General features: G+C 45.4%; 1 protein-coding gene across 1 annotated transcript in view; it reads right to left on the bottom strand.

The window, feature by feature from the left end:
* The window catches only part of papss1 (3'-phosphoadenosine 5'-phosphosulfate synthase 1), a 69,191-nt gene that overhangs the window by 18,439 nt on the left and 30,559 nt on the right, over positions 1-20,193 (bottom strand). The window contains exon 9 of the mRNA XM_038792987.1: positions 11,017-11,152. Within this exon, the coding sequence (XP_038648915.1) occupies positions 11,017-11,152 (136 nt within the window). The remainder of the gene's footprint in view (positions 1-11,016; positions 11,153-20,193) is intronic.

Raw genomic sequence — 20,193 nt, 5'->3', positions numbered from 1 at the left:
GCCGTGGTTACTTGCCCCTTATCAGCCAAAGTCTCGCTGCATATGGGCGCAGAGTGCGTCAGAATCTGAGAAGTTGCAAATGGTGCAATCAGCAGCGAATATTCCTACTTATGACGGAGGGAATATCATTAATGGAGCATTTGAAGATAGCACATTGCCCTGAGGAATTCCTGCAGCAATGTCCTGAAACTGAGATGATTGACCACCAACAATCACAACCCTTTGTGCTAGACTCCCAACTAGGAGAATTTTCTGCTGATTCCCAATGACTCCAGTTTTACTAGAATTCCTTGATACCACACATGGTCAAACGCTGCCTTGATGTCAAGGGCAGTCACTCTCATCTCACCCCATGAGAGGGGCAGCACGGTAGCATTGTGGATAGCATAATTGCTTCACAGCTCCAGTGTCCCAGGTTCGATTCCGGCTTGGGTCACTGTCTGTGCTGAGTCTGCACATCCTCCCAGTGTGTGCGTGGGTTTCCTCCGGGTGCTCCGGTTTCCTCCCACAGTCGAAAGATGTGCAGGTTAGGTGGATTGGCCATGATAAATCGCCCTTTGTGTCCAAAATTGCCCTTAGTGTTAGGTGGGGTTACTGGGTTATGGGGATAGGGTGGAGGTGATGATCTTGGGTAGGTTGCTCTTTCCTAGAGCCAGTGCTGACTCGATGGGCCGAATGGCCTCCTTCTGCACTTAAATTCTATCTATGTAAACCTCTGGAGTTCAGTTCTTTAGTCAATGTTTGAACCAAGGCTGTATTGAGATCAGGAGCCGAATGACACTGACAGAACCCAAACTAAGTGTTCATAAGTAGGTTATTGCTAAATAAGTGCTGCTTGATAACACCGTCAACACCCCCTTTCATCACTTTGATGATCACCAGTAGGCGGTGGTAAATGGCCAGGTTGGATTTTGTCCTGCTTTTTGTGTACATGACATACTTGGGACAATTTTCCACATTATTGGGTATATGCCAGTATTGTAGCTGTACTGGAGGAGCTTGGCGAGGGGTACGGCTACCCCAAGTTTTCAGTACAGTTGCCAGAATATTGCCAGGGCCCAAAGCCTTTGACTAATCCAGTACCTTCAGCCATTTCTTGATATCACGTGGAGTGAATCAAATTGGCTGAAGACTATCAGTGATGTTGCAGACCTCAGGAGGAGGCCAAGACAGATCATCCTCTCAGCTCTTTTGGCTGAAGATGGTTGAAATGCTTTAGCCTTGTCTTTTGAACTAGTGTGCTGGGCATCATTGAACAGAGGATATATTTATGGAGCCTTCTCCACAAAGCACAAATACACCAACAGATATGTCTCAAACGTTTTTCCAATTAGTTTGCTTTACAATTTAGTCAAGAACTAACAACTGTACCCCAACCTAACCAGAAAATATTTTTAAAAATCATTTTCATTATTTTAAAATGGGTTGTGGAATGACGCTGTGAATTAAAAAGCTTATTTCGTGATAGACCCCCATTTTAAGCAACATCAATCAAAATTTCCGATACAGGGTTAATATCCAGTGGAGGGGTCCTTTCGTCCAATTAATACAGGTAGCCCGTACTCTTATCATAAGGGCCGTTTAACCTTGGTTGCATCTCTCCTAGCAGGTACGCCAGACATTAAAAACAATGAGGAAGGGAAGGCGAAACTAGTTCAGTTCCTCTTTCCTAGAAAGTGGTTCAAGAACCATGTGAGAGAATCGAGTTAGGACTGCCCATGGGTATAACAAAACTGGTAGATGGACTTCCTTAGCAAAACTCTACGAGATGACTTCGCAAAGCCTTTTTCCCTTGCAAAGACACAAACCTCTCACATCTTTTCCTATAACTTTGACCTTCAACACTCCAGACTGACCACATGTGAAGACCCTCTGTAATCTGAATGCCCCATTTGTCCCAGTGGATGTACAGCGCGTACAATTTGAACATGACTTGGTCTACTTTCTGGCTATATACTTCAATATTTTACTGGCTTTGTTGATTGTTGATCCGCTCTAGTTGGACAAATGCACTAACTGTTTTAAGTGTCAGCCTGCCTCACTGTCCTGGAAAGGACAAGGTTTTCTGCCCCACTCCAAAAATTAAAGCTTGGCAATGCAGTGAAGCAGCACTGGTAATTTTTCGTATTGCTGTTTGTGGGAGCTTATTGTGTACAAATGCCATGTTTGTCTACTAAACAGTGACAGCACTTCACAATTAATTCAGTGGCTTTGACTCACTTTAGGATGCCCCAGGGACATGATAAATGTCTCATAATGCAAGTTCTTTTATTTCAACTTCCTTAGCTACTCTTACATCATTTGTGGGTTTATGTGTTGCCAATTTTCCCCTCCCATTTGCAGTGATTTCCACTTGTCTGTATTAAGTTTTGTTTACAATGGTTTTACTTACTGGCATGTTTTGCCCAACTCTTTTTGTACTTTGAGGTATCACCAGAAACCATTGTCTAACTTGAGTTTTTGAATTAAAGTCAATTAAGTAAAGGTAACAGTCCCAAAATTAACCTTGGATGTGCCACTCCGCTCTCCCCACCCAACATAATGAAAACTTTCTACCCTTCAGCCAATTTTTCAATCTTTCCCAAGATTTAACCTGAATCTATTACTTGGAATTTTCATGGTCATTTCATCATAGAATCCCTACAGTGCAGAAGGAGGCCATTCGGACCCTCGGGTCTGTACCAACCTTCTGAAACAGTACCCCACCTATGCCCCTCCCAATCCCCATAACCCCAACTAACCTTCTTGGATACTTACGGGCAATTTTAGCATCGCCAATCCACCCAACCTGCACATCCTTGGTCTGTGGGAGGAAACTGGAGCACCCGAAGGAAACCCACGCAGACACGGGGAGAATATACAAACTCCGCACAGACAGTCACCCAAAGTCAGATTTGAACCAGAGTCCCTGGCGCTGTGAGGCAGCAGTGCTAACCACTGTGCCACCCTAAATGTGGTGTGGAGCAGTCTTGATGGCAGAGCTGGTCTGTTCCTGTCTGTCAGTTTCATAACTTTGTCAGTGCTACAAAAAGCCGTGATTCCAGTTCCTAAGCAAGTCCTCTCATCAAGAGATGAAATATCTTGCTTCTCTTAAGTGGCCCATCCAGTGAGCCAGTGCAAGATACTATCCAATTTGAGACCGGTTTAGGGTCCAAGCACTCAACTAGAAGACTCAACTTCCTATTTGGCTTCAGGCAATATTATTTTGTAGCTTCATGTCGAATAATGAATTCTGTAAAGGTACTTGTGAGGTCCAGTTATATCCTGGTATGATTGCTTGTGAGAACCAACACTAACCAGGTTCCATGTCAGGTTTACACAGCCAGAGGATAAAATCAAGCATCTAAGGCCTAAAGGTCTGTAAGAAATTAACATTGCCAAGAACACCAAAAGATCAGCTTAATCAAATGAATGGCTGAAAAGCAATCAGCAGCCAAAGGGGCTCATCCATTTCCCAAGTTTCGAAGACCATTAACCTCAAACAAGCTTGTCGCTTTTTCAGGAATCAATGAGTCTTAGCACTCATATCCTGTAGTTGGCTTCTCTCTTTAAAAATGCAATTGTTACGTGAGGTAATTCATTATGTCCGCTTCAAAGATCTCTTTTGGTAATTTCCTGCACAACTCCATTGGTATTTCGGTGAAAATGCGGTTTCATTTCCTTCTTCACTCGACTTCCCAATTTATTTGCTCTTCATTTGCCACCTAGTGCATGAAACTTTGGCCATGGTAATCAATTTGTACAGAATTATCATAATCTCCTCCGTCAGTCAATAGTATAAATCTTGATATCACTGTTGGCCCAATCACAAATTGTGCCAACATTTCTAGCCTGGTCATGAGTAATGGGCATATGTTCCTGTTCAATATGACAGCTGTTGGCAAAATAAGCAAATGGAAAACTATAAACCAGGACATGGAAAAGGAAAGAACATAATTCCAGGATGTTACGAGGCAATAATAATACATCAAAGATGTCAACAAATAGCTTATGTATTCTGATGCATGGGAGACCCAGTATAGTTTCCAGAATGGGAAATATTGAGACATATGGTTAGCAGGTAGATAGTCTAATTAAACCCAGAACCTAAGCAACATTAACTATGTAACCTGGCTTGCCAAGAAACTAATTCTTAATTACAAGAACAATAAGCTCGGAGGAGGAATACTGGCGACTGAACGAGAGCGCCAAACACACATTCAATTTTTCTAGAATGCAGTCACATCAAGACTCTGCAAAACTCAATAGAAAGTCTGTGTCCAAAGTCACAATTAAATTTCAGCTGAGTAATATTGCATGGCGTCTCTGCACCATGAAGAGACAATGGAATCAATGTGAACAATCAGATTGATGGGAGTTTTTGCAGAAAAGGAGACAAGCAGCGAGACATTAAAAAAAAAGACTGGATTCAATGATTTACAAAATTGTTAAATCTAGCTAGACTAAAGATACTTGCCCCCAACCATCGTGTGGAGTCATCTTTGCACTCCTTTTAATCTTACTAGCCATCCAACCAGCTTTCTCAGTAATAGAAAAATTAATGCAAAGATCACTATTATGGTAACCTGCCGTAACTCTGAGATGAAGCTGATGCAGTTGTTGCAGTACGCAGACTCCATGTACAGCAACAGGAGATGCATTTTGTACATTAATTTGTATAAAACTCAAGCACTGCTGAAAAAGGAGACAGGTCGTCAAAGCTTTTCATCTTGCACTCATCAGGACAGACACATTCTCCATGGCTATGCCTCAGCCAGAGTCTACTTGTCAACCAATCAGCAGCTTTTTCTCATGCAGGATAAATTATCACTCCCTTTGAAATTTGGAATTTGTGTGTCTTTCCTGAAGACTGCAAGACGAAAAGGTTTGGCGAAAACATTTATTTTCACCGCCCAATAATTTACAGCTGGTAATGGCAAATATTGTTGCTACTATCCAGCTGATGGGGCTTTAGAAAAATAACGTGATACAATATCCAGTCCCCACCTTCTGACATGCAAAAGGAATAACTGAGCAAAAGCTTCATTAGAACCAAATGTGGCTATAAATAGCTACAAATTGTTTCCCAAATTAGGCACGTGTAAATATTCACACATTTGACATCTTCAGTGAAACTGAAGCTGGAGTAAAATAAACCTCAATATTTTATATTTAGACCCATTCATTGCAAAGAAAGCTGCAAGATGCAAGTTCAATGATGTCCCAATCATACTTGCTTTCCATATTCTAAAATCAATTATATCAACAACAAAAAAAAAACTTTGTAAAGTTACCTGATTTAAATTAAGTATTTAATGCGAGATTAGATAATGAGCGAGTTAGTAATTCTCTCCCCGCTCCCCCCCCCCCCCCCCCCCCCCCCCGGCTAGGTTTTCAATCTAACAGAGCATGATTGGGTAGAGTCCTATGCAAAATTGTTTAGCCAACGTTAATGCGGTACTCAATTGTCATTAGCCCCAGCACTAAACCAACAAATCTCATTCAGCAGGCTCACACTAATAGCTCATTTTAGAAGCAGAAAAAAAAATCAGTAAGCTAATGTGACAATCTTCTACGTTTGGGATCATGACAAAAATAAAGCACGTTTGTCCCATTTTTGTGATACTGTCCCCTTTAAATTCAGTCAGAAAACTGAGGGAGTTTAACAGCTAAACCGTGTTGAATTCCACATTCCTAACCGTGGTCAATATAACGGAGGTGAGATTTTTGTCAGTTATCTATGTGGCCATGCTTAAGAGGGCAAACCAAATAATTCAAAGATAAATAATGCTGCTGTTTGTGGTTAACTTTCGAATCAAAGAAGGCCAAGTAAATTTTTCAGGGCTATTTAAGTAAGCTAAATTCTTCAAATCAATGAGAAACAGTTTGGGAGCTTTGAGCTCAGCACAAGACAGTGTAGCTCCCTCACAGGCGAGAGATTTTACACAACGCAGGTACATAAAATGAGAATTGAAAAGAGGGAAGAGAGCAAACGGAGCTTTACTCTATTGTGCCATTCCAGACCTAGGAGCACTCAACGCTGCTAATAAATCAAAGCGGAGACTGGAAAAATGACATCACCGCTGTAAAGAACATTCATCTGCTTACTGCTTCCACCATACTTTAAGGTGCTCAGCTTTGATGGAAGAAAGACGGTAACTTGGAGGGGGGGTTGCTCAGTTAACTCATTTGGCTGAATGGCTAGAGTGTAGCACAGAATAACAAAAAACAAGGGCCAGGATTCTACAATACGGTGGGCAAGTGTTTCACGCGGGCGTCAACAGGCCTCCTAGCCCAGAGATTGCGCGGCCCACAGGGGGCCAGCACGGCGTCGCATACTCCATATTGCACCATCGCCAATACGCAGCCCTGCACTGCTGACGGCGGATCCACTCGTGTGCGCATTTCGCTTCCGCGCCGGGTCCACGCAACATGACCGAACCACACAGCGGGCAGGTGCGGATGAAAGTAGGCACCCCCTGGGTCGCGCGCGCCTGCCGATGGGTGGCCCCCGATCGCGAGCCTAGCCGTCGTGGTGGACCCCCGGAGTCTGAACTCCACCCCCCCCCCCAAAATCAGGATGGCCACCGCGGCCACGGGCCCGAGCTCCCGCCAGGTGGAACCATGTTAGAACCACGCCGGCGGGAACTCGGCCAGTCGACCACGGTGAATCGCCACAGGGGCCTCTTTGAATGTTCCCCGACCGGCGCCACGTCGGGCGATCGCGCGTGGCTGGCGATGATTCTCCCCGGCACCGCGGGTTGTCTTGGCGTCAACTCCAAGCTGGGGGGGGGGGGGTTTGTGAATCCCGGCCAGGGTGTGTGGCCTTAACTGGCTAAGGTAGTTCATGGGGCTTTGTTCCTTACCTGGCTCCATAGTGATATCATGGCATGACAATGAGGGCATTTCATGCAGAGAGGAGTAAGACTGGTATAAGTCAGTACCAGGTAATTTTCAGTGCAACATCATTGATGTGATTGTGTCCCAAGGAACTCAAGAAAGAGTCATCTCCCAAAGAGTCCAATGGAATTCACAAAACGTGTAATCTGCTCTCACAGTCACGGTCATAAAGATGCCAACAAATTCACCCGAAAATTCTGGTGAGAACTCGATGTTCCTGAAGGAACACAACCAGCAAGTGTGCAGCATTTAAGGTGCAAGAGGCAGCAAAGTCAATAGAAAGTAACTCATTGCCAAGCAGATTTATCCATCTGGGATGCTATAAGCAGTGTAAAATCGGAGATCTGTGGAGGATTTCAGCTCAGCATCAGCACGAGTATTCTGATGAAAAGTCACAGGCCTGAAATATTAACACTGTATCCCTCTCTGGAGATTCTGGGCATTTCCAGCATTTTCTGATTCAATCATTCATAATGGTTAGTGTTTCCAGCTTTTCTGTTAATATATCTTAATAATGCTAATTGCGACTTTGTAGGTTTCTGAAATAACCTCTGTAATTGAATAGACAATAAATGACACCAAATTGTGCTCAAGTGATGCTGAACTGAAGAAATTCTATTTTGAAAAGTTCAATGCCGAGAAAACGCCAAGAGAAAAGGCGGAAATTACAAAAAAAAGTTCATTGAGAGAAAATCAAAGACTGACGAAAGAAGAGAACCAAATTATGGGAAAGGATAAAAACAGTATTTTCCTTTTCAATTTATTTTAATTCCCCACTCTTAATTTTCCTATGTTTTGGAGATTCTCTGTCTCCAATCTCTAGTTCTTTGGCCAACATTGAGGAAGTAACTGAGTTTTTGCTTCCACCTTGTGGAGAATTCACTGATCTCCAATGAGGATGGTACCTTTTGACATCAGTAGCTCATTGTGTAGCGAATAAGTGTAGAACATACAACTTGCAGTTTCAGAATATTTAGCCCCAAATTTTTTTATTTTTTTTATACTTGTTCTCAAATCACGGGCAACACTGGCAAATCTCCATATTGCTAATCCCTGGCTGTCGCATTCCCAAAATTGCTGCTGCTTCATCGACAGGTGATTCTAGGGTCCTGACCCATTGACGATGAGGAAATATTGAGGAGTGTCCAAAATCAGGGTGGTGGGTGAGCTGAAGGTTACTGGCCCACGAAGTTAGCCATTCTGTCACAGAATTGAAAAGTGCTGCTAAATTGTGAATGCCAAGGAACCAAGTAAATGATAAGTCACAGAAGACACATGATGATAAGGTTCCCATTGCAGGCTCCGAGTGTGAGAAATGCCAGGTTGTGGCATTATCACGTGGAGCAAGATGAATGGGTCACAATAATAGCTGCTGTTTAAGTGTGGCTATCTTTAATTCATATCTCCCGCCTTATGCTAATGCTCAAATGTGTTGTCTGCCATTTAGCATGATGATTGAGAATGTATCCTGAATACATAGTTAGCCTCTTGTGACATTGTCAATGGAGAAAATGTGGTTGGGGAGTGGAGAGGGTAAGAGAGAGAAAATCTCCCAGCCGATTGAAGTTATAGCCATGCTTGTTTAATCGTCTTCATAGTAATGTGGTGGCCAGTATGGACAATTTGACCATCTCCTGTACAGTTTCTTGGGCCAAGTCAAGGTTCTTCAGGTGTGAACTATTTAAACATTTTTGATAAGTTACACATGTAAAGGTTCAAGTCAGTCAGAATACAAGTGGCAGGCCTTACACTAACAAGCCATTCTTTAAAGCATCAACATGGGCTTGGAGGTGCTTGGGGAGAATATACAGAATATTTATTGCGAAAGCTTATTTACTAAATTGTACCATAATCCATAAACACCAGCTGTACCCAATTTCAAGTTACAGAGTAAACAACTGAAATTGCATTTAAATAGCACCTTTCACGTTCTCAGGATGTCCCAAAGTGCTTTGCAGCCTATCAAGTACTATTGAAGTATATGATGTGGAGATGCCGGCGTTGGACTGGGGTGAGCACAGTAAGAAGTCTTACAACACCAGGTTAAAGTCCAACAGGTTTGTTTCAAACACGAGCTTTCGGAGCACGGCTCCTTCTTCAGGTGAATGGAAAGGCTTGTTCCAGAAATGTTTATATAGACACAGTCAGAGATGCCCCGGAATGCGAGCACCTGCAGGCAATCAAATCATCAAAGATGCAGAGAGAGAGGTAACTCCAGGTTAAAGAGGTGTGAATTGTCCCAAGCCAGTTCAGTCGGTAGGCCTCTGCAAGTCCAGGCTTGTTGGTGGGGGCCGAATGTAATGCGACATGAATCCCAGATCCCGGTTGAGTCCGCATTCATGCGTGCGGAACTTAGCTATAAGTTTTTGCTCAGCAATTTTGCGTTGTCGCGTCTCCTGAAGGCCTCCTTGTAGAATGCTGACCCGGAGATCAGAGGCTGAATGTCCTTGACTGCTGAAGTGTTCCCCAACTGGAAGGGAACAGTCCTGCCTGTTGATAGTCGCACGATGCCCGTTTATTCGTTGTCGCAGTGTCTGCATGGTCTCGCCAATGTACCACGCTTCGGGACATCCTTTCCTGCAGCGTATGAGGTAGACTACATTGGTCGAGTCGTACGAGTATGCGCTGCATACCTGGTGGGTGGTGTTTCCACGTGTAATGGTGGTGTCCATGTCGATGATCTGGCATGTCTTGCAGAGATTACCCTGGCAGGGTTTTGTGGTGTTGTGGTTGCTGTTCTGAAGGCTGGGTAATTTGCTGCAAACAATGGTTTGTTTGAGGTTGCGCGGTTGTTTGAAGGCCAGTAGTGGGGGTGTGGGGATGACCTTGGCAAGATGTCCATCCTCGCTGATGATGTGTTGGAGGCTGCGAAGAAGATGTCGTAGTTTCTCCGCCCCAGGAAAGTACTGGACGACGAAGGGTAATGAGGTATGTAGTCTACCTCATACGCTGCAGGAAAGGATGTCCCGAAGCGTGGTACATTGGCGAGACCATGCAGACACTGCGACAACGAATAAACGGGCATCGTGCGACTATCAACAGGCAGGACTGTTCCCTTCCAGTTGGGGAACACTTCAGCAGTCAAGGACATTCAGCCTCTGATCTCCGGGTCAGCATTCTACAAGGAGGCCTTCAGGAGACGCGACAACGCAAAATTGCTGAGCAAAAACTTATAGCTAAGTTCCGCACGCATGAATGCGGACTCAACCGGGATCTGGGATTCATGTCGCATTACATTCGGCCCCCACCAACAAGCCTGGACTTGCAGAGGCCTACCGACTGAACTGGCTTGGGACAATTCACACCTCTTTAACCTGGAGTTACCTCTCCCTCTGCATCTTTGATGATTTGATTGCCTGCAGGTGCTCGCATTCCGGGGCATCTCTGACTGTGTCTATATAAACATTTCTGGAACAAGCCTTTCCATTCACCTGAAGAAGGAGCCGTGCTCCGAAAGCTCGTGTTTGAAACAAACCTGTTGGACTTTAACCTGGTGTTGTAAGACTTCTTACTGTATTGAAGTATAGTCATTGTTGTCATGTAACAAATATAATCTGGATGTAGGTAGATTCATGAATAGCAAACAGAAAAATTACTTTTGATGGTGTTTATGAAGTAAACACTGGCCAAGAGACCAGGGAGAACCCGCCTGTTCTTCAGAGCCATGGAAACTTTTACATCCAGCAGAGGGGACTGGCTGTGCTTCAGTCTTGGGTCTCACATGAAAGACAGCACTTCCAACACTGCCGCACACCCTCAGTCCTGCATTGCAGTGTCGGCCAAAGTTAAGTCTAAGTTTCTGGAGTGGGGTTTGAACCCATAGATCCAAAGTGCTGCCCAATGGGTTAAGGATGAAACAGAAAACCACAAGGAGATCTGGCATAGGTCTCTGTTGTGCAGGGGGTTGTGCCAAACTTAACATGAAGCCTTGGCTGCCAGCACTGAAGAGCCAACATTAGGACTTGCCTAATTCCCGGGATTCATACCATTCACTAAATCTATAGTGAAAGGGAAGGTTGGTTGTGCATTTAGTCCCAAGCGAAATAATTACAAGAACCATAAATTAAATGTTAAAATATCACAAGGAATTTGAACTCTAGTCCTGGAGTAAATCTGCAAGCAGTTGATTCTACTCACCTGCATTCATTGCCTTAAACTTTTGCTTTAGCTCCCGTGGGGTAAGGCGATAGTGATCAAGGCCATCATTCCAATAGATACGATCGAGAACTTGCAGGTCCCCACCTACCAGCCAGTTGCCACTCTGGATTACCATCTGTGAAGGGCGCAGAACCGGAAAAAAAACCCTTTACATTTTAAAGAATCAATGGAAAATAACAGGGAAAAAAACCTTGAAATTAAAACAGAAAATGCTCAAAACATAGAACATAGAACAGTACAGCATAGAACAGGCCCTTCGGTCCTCAATGTTGTGCCGAGCATTGTCCGAAACCAAGATCAAGCTATCCCACTCCCTGTCATTCTGGTGTGCTCCATGTGCCTATCCAATAACCGCTTGAAAGTTCCTAAAAAGTGTCCGACTCCACTATCACAGCAGGCAGTCCATTCCACACCCTAAGTTCTCTGAGTAAAGAACCTACCTCGGACATTCCCCCTATATCGCCCACCCTGAACCTTATAGTTGTGCCCCCTTATAACAGCTATATCCACCCGAGGAAATAGTCTCTGAACGTCCACTCTATCTATCCCCCTCATCATCTTATAAACTATTAAGTCACCTCTCATCCTCCTCCGCTCCAAAGTGAAAAGCCCTAGCTCCCTCAACCTTTCCTCATAAGACCTATCCTGCAAACCAGATAGCATCCTGGTAAATCTCCAGTGCACCCTTTCCAATGCTTTCACATCCTTCCTATAGTGAGGTGACCAGAACTGCACACAATACTCCAAATGTGGTCTCACCTGGGTCATGTACAGTTGCAGCATAACCCTGCGGCTCTTAAACTCAAGCCCCCTGTTAATAAATGCTAACACACTATCGGCCTTCTTCACGGCTCTATCCACTCGAGTGGCAACCTTCAGAGATCTGTGGACATAAACCCCAAGATCTCTCTGTTCCTCCACATTCCTCAGAACCTTGCCGTTGACCCTGTAATCCGCATTCAAATTTTTTCTACCAAAATGAATCACCTCGCACTTCAGGGTTAAACTCCATCTGCCATTTTTCGGCCCAACTCTACATCCTATCAATGTCTCTTTGCAGCCTACAACAGCCCTCCACCTCATCCACTACTCCACCAATCTTGAGGTCATCAGCTAATTTACTGACCCACTCTTCAGCCCCCTCCTCCAAGTCATTGATAAAAATCACAAATAGCAGAGGACCCAGCACTGATCCCTGTGGTACACCGCTGGTTACTGGTCTCCAGAGTGAAAATTTTCCATCCACCACCACCCTCTGTCTTCTATGTGATAGCCAGTTACTTATCCAATTGACCAAATTTCTCTCTACCCCACACCTCCTTACTTTCTTCATAAGACGGCCATGGGGAACCTTATCAAACGCCTTACTAAAATCCATGTATACGACATCAACTGCTCTACTTTCATCTACACAATTAGTTACCTCCCCAAAGAATTCAATCAAATTTGTGAGGCAAGACTTACCCTTCACAAATCCGTGTTGACTATCCCGGATTAAGCTGCATCTTTCCAAATGGTCATAAATCCTAACCTTCAGGACCTTTTCCATTAACTTACCAACCACCGAAGTAAGACTAACAGGCCTATAATTACCAGGGTCATTCCTATTCCCTTTCTTGAACAGAGAAACGGGCGCGATTCTCCGCTCCCCACGTCGGGTGGGAGAATCGCGGGAGGGCCCCCCGACAAATTTCACGCCCCCCTGGCGCCCCCAGTGATTCTTCTCTCTCCCCCCCCCCCCCCCCACCCCGGCACGGAAGAATCGCCGCTCGCCGTTTTTCACGCCGAACGGCGATTCTCCGACCCAGATGGGCCGAGCGGCCTGCCGTTCGCGGCCGTTTCACGACGGCGGCAAACACACCTGGTCGTGGCCGTCGTGAACCGGGAGTGAGAAGCCCGTTTGGGGCTTGTGGGTGGCCTAGCAAGGAAAGAGCACCACGACTGTGCTCGGGAGGGGACAGGCCCGCGATCGGTGCCCACCGATCGTCGGACCGGTGTCCAAATCGGACGCACTATTTCCCCTCCACCGCCCCGCAAGTTCAAGCCGCCAATCTTGCGGGGCGGCTGAGGGGAAAAGACGGCCATCGCGTATGCGCGGGTTCGTGCTGTCAGTGTCATGATGTCAGCCGCGCATGCGCGGGTTGGAGCCGGCCAACCTGCGCATGCGCGGCTGACGTCATTAGGCGCGCCGGCCGCGTCATTCTTGGCGCAACGCCCCCGCGGCCGAGAGTTACGGAGCACCGCTCCTAGCCCCACCGGGAGGGGAGAATAGGGGGCGAGGAGTGGCCTCCGAGGCCGTCGTGAAATTCGGCCGAGTTCACGACGGCCCTCCCAATTTTTCCCGGGAGCGGATAATCCCGCCCAACATTCGCCACTCTCCAGTCCTCTGGCACTATCCCCAGGGACAGTGAGGACTCAAAGATCAAAGCCAAAGGCTCTGCAATCTCATCCCTTGCTGCCCAAAGAATCCTTGGCTATATCCCACCTGGCCCAGGGGACTTGTCGACCCTAAGGTTTTTCAAAATTGCTAATACATCCTTCCTCAAAACATCTACCTCCTCCAGCCTACCCACCCGTATCTCACACTCATCGTCAAAAACATGGCCCCTCTCCTTGGTGAACATTGAAGAAAAGTATTCATTCAATGCCTCCTATTTCTTCTGACTCCATGCACATATTCCCACTTCTGTCCTTGACCGGCCCTAACCTCACCCTGGTCATTCTTTTATTTCTCACATAAGAATAAAAAGTCTTGGGGTTTTCCTTGATCCGACCCGCCAAGGACTTCTCATGCCCCCTCCTAGCTCTCCCAAGACCTTTTTATTAAGCTCATTCTTTGCTACCTTGTAACCCTCAAGCGACCCAACTGAATCTTGTTTTCTCATCCTTACATACTCTTCCTTTTTCCTCTTGGCAAGACATTCAACCTCTTTTGTGAACCATGGTTCCCTCACACTGCCATTTCCTCCCTGCCTGACAGGGACATACCTATCAAGGACACGCAGTATTTGTTCCTTGAACAAGCTCCACTTTTCATTTGTGCCTTTCCCTGACAGTTTCTGTTCCCATCTTGTGCTCCCTAATTCTTGCTTAATCACATCATAATTACCCCTGCCCCAATTATAAACCTTGCCCTGCCGAATGGCCCTCTCTCTCTCCATTGCAATAGTGAAAGATACCGAATTGTGGTCACTATCTCCAAAGTGCTCTCCCACAAACAAATCTAACACTTGGCCCGGTTCATTACCTAGTGAGGTAATATGGGCCGAAGTTAGAAATAGGAAAGGAGCGGTCACGTTGGTAGGAGTTTTCTATAGGCCCCCAAATAGTAATAGAGATGTGGAGGAAGAAATTGCAAAACAGATTATGGATAGGTGTGGAGGTCTCAGGGTAGTTGTCATGGGTGACTTTAATTTTCCAAATATTGATTAGAACCTCTATAGGTCGAACAGTTCGGATGGGGCAATACCAAATCCAATGTGGCCCCCCTCTTGTCGGCCTATCTACATACAGTGTCAGGAAACCCTCCTGGACACACTGTACAAAAACTGCCCCATCCGGAAAATTAATGTAATCCATGACAATTACCCTGAGACCTCAACACCTATCCATAATCTGTTTTGCAATTTCTTCCTCCACATCTCTATTACTATTTGGGGGCCTATAGAAAACTCCTAACAACGTGACTGCTCCTTTCCTATTTCTAACTTCGGCCCATATTACCTCACTTGGCAGATCCCCTTCGAACTGCCTTTCTGCAGCCGTTAAACTATCCTTAATTAACAATGCTACTCTTCCACCTCTTTTACCACCTTCCCTACTTTTACTGAAACATCTATACCCCGGAACTTCCAACAACCATTCCTGTCCCTGTTCTAACCATGTCTCCATAATGGCCACAACATCGTCGTCCCAAGTACCAATCCACGTTCCAAGTTCACCTAACCTTATTCCGGATGCTCCTTGATTTGAAGTAGACACACTTCAACCCACCTTTTTGTCTGCCGGTACACTCCTGCGACCTTGATACCCTCCTCAGTACCTCGCTACTCTCAACACTGGCTTCTGGACTACAACTCGTTTTCCCAACCCCCTGACAAATTAGTTTAAACCCCCCCAAAGAGCCGTAGCAAATTTCCCTCCCAGGATACTGGTGCCCCTCTGGTTCAAGTGCAAACCATCGTGTCTGTAGAGGTCCCACCTTCCCCAGAATGTGCTCCAATTATCCACGTAACTGAAACCCTCCCTCCTACACCATCCCTGTAACCACGTGTTTATCTGCACTCTCTCCCTGTTCCTCACCTCGCTAGCACATGGTACCGGCAACAAACCAGAGATGACAACATGGTTTGTCCTGGCTCTCAACTTCCACCCTAGCTCCCTAAATTCCTGTTTTAAATCCCCGTCCTTTCTTTTACCTATGTCGTTGGTACCGATGTGTACCACGACTTGTGACTGTTCCCCCCGCCACCTCCTTAAGGATTCCGAACACACAGTCCGAGACGTCATGGACCCTGGCATCCGGGAGGCAACATACCATCCGTGAGTCTCTTTCGTTGCCACAGAACCGTCCATCTGTCCCTCTAACTGTCGAGTCCCCAATAACTATTGCTCTTCTGCTCTCCCTCCTTCCCTTCTGAGCCACAAGGACGGACTCAGTGCTGGAGATCCGTTCACCGTGGCTTACCCCTTGTGGGTCGTCCCCCTCAACAGCATCCAAAGCGGTAGACTTGTTACTGAGGGGAACGACCACAGAGGATCCCTGCACTGACTGCTTCCTCCCAGCCCCTCTCACCGTCACCCATCTATCTTGATTCTTTGGAGTAACTACATCCCTGAAGCTACTATCTATGACTACCTCTGCCTCCCGAATGATCCAAAGTTCATCCAGCTCCAGTTTCCTAACACGATTTCTGAGGAGCTGGAGATGGGTGCACTTCCCACAGGTGAAATCAGCAGGGACAATGACGGCGTCCCTCACCTCAAACATTCTGCAGGAGGAACATTGCACTGCCTTCCTGGTCATCCCCTCCAGATAAAACAAGAAAAATAAATAAAGAGTTTACCTGTTATTAACTCTACCCCTTAGGTTAGAGGAGGTGGAAGGGTGGGGGACACTACAAGTGTAGTGTCTAGGGTTTAGGAACCACCCAACTTAACTACAGGTAAAAATAAAACACAACCAGCAACCACTGCGCCCCGCACGAGAGCAGCAATCAGCTGTTATGGGCCCGCACAAACAATTTAAATCTTTACTACTTATCCAGCAGTCACTCTGTCCTCACTCCAACCGGATTCAGCTGGAAACTCCCAACAGTAAGTTTTTTTAAAAACACTTGAAACACAAAATGTTTGAAATTGTCCACAGTTCAGGCAACACACGTAGAGGTAAAAACAGAGTTAATGGTTCAGGTCGACGCTGACACAACCTCTGGACACATCTTTTGTTTCTCTCATTATCACCACCTTTTGTCTTGCATCATCACTTCTGTCATTCAATCATCATCCTCCCTCCATGGAGTCACAGCCCTTCCTTTTCCCGCACCCCCCCTTGTCCCTGGTTCTGTTCATGTCTGTGAACCGTTTGTCTGTGGAATGCCTCAGTTCCAGCAGAAAGGGTAAACACCCCTAATATCTATCTCTCCTCGGATGCTGTACAACGGGATTTTCCAGCACTTCTACTGGGAAATATGGGCCCAGCCGTATAAAAACACCAACCGAGGATAGGCACCTTACCCCAATAAAATGTCAGTGGTATAGTGAGGACACTGAAAGCAATTGTAGGTAAGACAATACAGTAAGTAACAGGGCAAAGAATAAAGATATAGTCAGGAACTCAAATTCAGAAATTGCAGGTAATGGAAAAGCTATAAGTAGTATACTGGTTAAACCAGAAGAGAGAAATAATAAACAAGCAAATAAGGGACAGGTTAGGGGGTATAGTCCAAGTTAAGAGTTCTATCGCACTATCGCACAGAGTGGAAGGAATAAACTGGATGAGCTGCGGGTGTAAATTCAAATTGAAGATTTGTGATGTAGTAGCTATTATGGAAACGTGGCTGCAGGATGTTTGGGACTGGGAACTAAATACAACTGGTTGTAAAGTTTACAGGAAGGACAGGAACGATGGCAGAGGGGATGGAGTAGCTGCACCAAATTAAGGGTGTCACAGTGGCTAGCACTGCTTTACAGCGCCAGGTGAATGCTAAAGCAGTAATATTTTTCATGATCTCTGTCTAGATTGGTCTCTAGCTTCCAGACAAGGGTCACTCTTCAGGGGGCTTCCTGACTGGGGTCTCATTTCTGGCATCTCTGTGGGGAAGTCTCTTTATTTAGGGGGGACGGGGTCTGGTAAGGGGAGATGGGGGCACGTCTTGAATTGTAAGGGGGAGTAGGCTGGCCTCAGATGGACTTTGGGGGAAACTGAGTTCACCCATTGTGAGGTCCAACGTGTCAGGGCCACATCTGCCAACGGTGGCATAGTGGTACTGTCACAGGACTAGTAGGCCAAAGACCCAGGGTAACACACTGTTTCAAATCCCGCCACTGCATATGGTGCAGATGGTGAAATTTGAATTCAATAAAAATCTGGCATTACAAGTCTAATGACCATGAAACTACTGTCGATTAGACTTCTGGGTGGCGGCTATGAAGGAGTTAAGTCGCGCATTTGGTGGCTCCCGCTCTGGTCGGACTTTTGGACCTTTTCCCCCGATTTTCTACCGGACTTGAATTGTAAAACTGATGGCAGAGGCAATTGTGTACTGAATTCCCACATCGGTGCATGGAGAGGAGGACTAGAAGTGCTCAAAGGCAGAAACAGAAAGACAGAGAAGGCTTGGGCTGAAGCTGCAGCAGGAGACAGCATGGCGGAGGACCGGACCTCTGGTTTGTCGACCCAGCGGTCAACGGAGCATTCAGGAAAGCTTTGCTAAGCTTTGACAAAGAGTCATCAGACTCGAAACGTTAGCTCTTTTCTCTCTTTTCAGACTTGCTGAGATTTTCCAGCATTTTCCCTTTTGTTTCAGATTCCAGCATCCACAGTAATTTGCTTTTCTATAATCTCTCAGAGTTCTCTAGATTCAGGAGTAGTCCCTATGGATTGGAAAATTGCACATATCACTCCACTTTTTAAGATGGGTGAAAGGGACCAAGGAATTATAGAGCAGTTAGCCTAATGGGGATAGGGTAACTGACCACCTCGAAAAATTTTGGTCATCAGCGGAGAGCCAGCATGGGTTCATGAAGGCAAAGGTCAAGCCTGACAAATCTCATTGAATTTTTGAAGTGGTTACTAAGATTGTGAACAGGGGAATGTCTATGGACGTCATTTATATTGACTTCCAGAAGGTATCTATCTGATAAAGTCCCACATAAGAGACTGTTAAGTAACGTGGAAGCCCACAGAGATGAGGGCAAATTATTGACATGGTTACGAAATTGGTTGAGTGGCATGCGACAGAGTGTGGGGATAATGGGTAAGTACTCTAATAGGCAGGAGGTGACTGTGGTGTACCACAAGGTTTTGTGTTGGGGCCTTAACCATTCACGTTATTCATTAACGACTTGGATGATGGCATAGAAAGTCATATATCTAAATTTGCTGATAATACAAAATTAGGCAGCATCTCGGCAGTCTAGATGATAGCATAAAATTGCAAGAAGATATTGACAACACTATGTGAATGGGCAAAACTGTGGCAGTTGGAATTCAATGTAAGCAAGTGTGAGGTTATCCATTTTTGACCAAAGGAGGATAAAGCAGGATACTTTCTAAATGGCAAGAGATTAAACACAGTGGATGTCCAACGAGACTTAGGGGGCTCAGGTGCATAGATCTTTAAAATGCCACAAACAAGTGCAGAAAAAAAGGAGTATAAAGACAGAAGTTATGCCGCAGCTATACAAAACACGGTTAGATCCCACTTGGAGTACCGAGAGAAGTTCTGGCCACCATGCCGTTAGAAGGATAATGGCCTTGGAGGGAGTACAACGTAGGTTTACAAAAATGTTACCTGACTACAGGGGTTAAGTTAAGAGGAGGGATTACACAAATTAGGCCTGTTTTCGCTAGAATTTAGACAGTTAAGGAGTGATCTGATCAAATTCTTCAAGATATTAACAGGAAAGCACAGGTTAGATAAAGATAAACTATGGGCGGCACGATAGCACAGTGGTTAGCACTGTTGCTTCACAGCTCCAGGGTCCTAGGTTCAATTCCCGGCTTGGGTCACTGTCTGTGCGGAGTTTGCACTTTCTCCCCATGTGCGCATGGGTTTCCTCCGGGTGCTCCGGCTTCCTCCCACAGTCTAAAGATATGGTTAGGTGGATTGGCCATGCTAAATTGCCCTTAGTGTCCAGAAAGTTTAGGTGGGGTAGCTGGGTTATGGGTGGAAGTGTGGGCTTAGGTAGGGTGTTCTTTCCAAGTGCCGGTGCAGACTTGATGGGCCGAATGGCCTCCTTCTGCATTGTAAATTCCATGATTCACTGGTTGGAGATTCTAAAACTAGGGGGCAGAGTCTAAAGGTTAGGGCTAGACTGCTCAGGAGAGATGATAGGAAGCACTTCTTCACCCAAAGGGTCGTAGAGTTTGGAACTCTCTCGCGCAAGCAGTTGAAGCTAGAACGGTTGTTAATTTTAAATCTGAGTTAGATAGATAGATTTTTGTTATGCAAAGATATTAAGAGATATGGGCCAAAGGCAGGTATATTGAATTAGGTCATAGATGAGCCAAGCCTCAGTAAATTGTGGGACAAGCTGAAGGGGCTGAATGGTCCACTTCTGTTCCTATGTCACTGAACTTGTCTTCAAAATAACAAATGTTATATTTTTAAATGGTAATAGAGAATAAAAGTAAAGAAGCAGATTGTGTTGTGTAAAAGATGTGCCATGCAAGTAGATTTACACTCCTCCGTAAGGTAGGTATAAAGAACCTCTGTAGTGAGCTGTTGTAATCTCTTATATTCCAAATTAAAACTAAACGGCTCACAGCTGACCAACATGCAGTGCTACAGAAATGACTGCTGGGTGGAGGGTATTTACAGTAACATACTCCCAATAACCACTTCTTTAGCTGACACTAATTTAATTGACCAGATCAAAATAAGACTGAGCTCCTACATCGCCTCCAGTTTATTTTCATGGTGCTATAGGTAC

The sequence above is a fragment of the Scyliorhinus canicula genome, chromosome 3, assembly GCF_902713615.1.
Source record: "Scyliorhinus canicula chromosome 3, sScyCan1.1, whole genome shotgun sequence".
Taxonomy (NCBI): Eukaryota; Metazoa; Chordata; class Chondrichthyes; order Carcharhiniformes; family Scyliorhinidae; genus Scyliorhinus; species Scyliorhinus canicula.
This window is presented reverse-complemented; position numbering and strand designations above follow the sequence as displayed.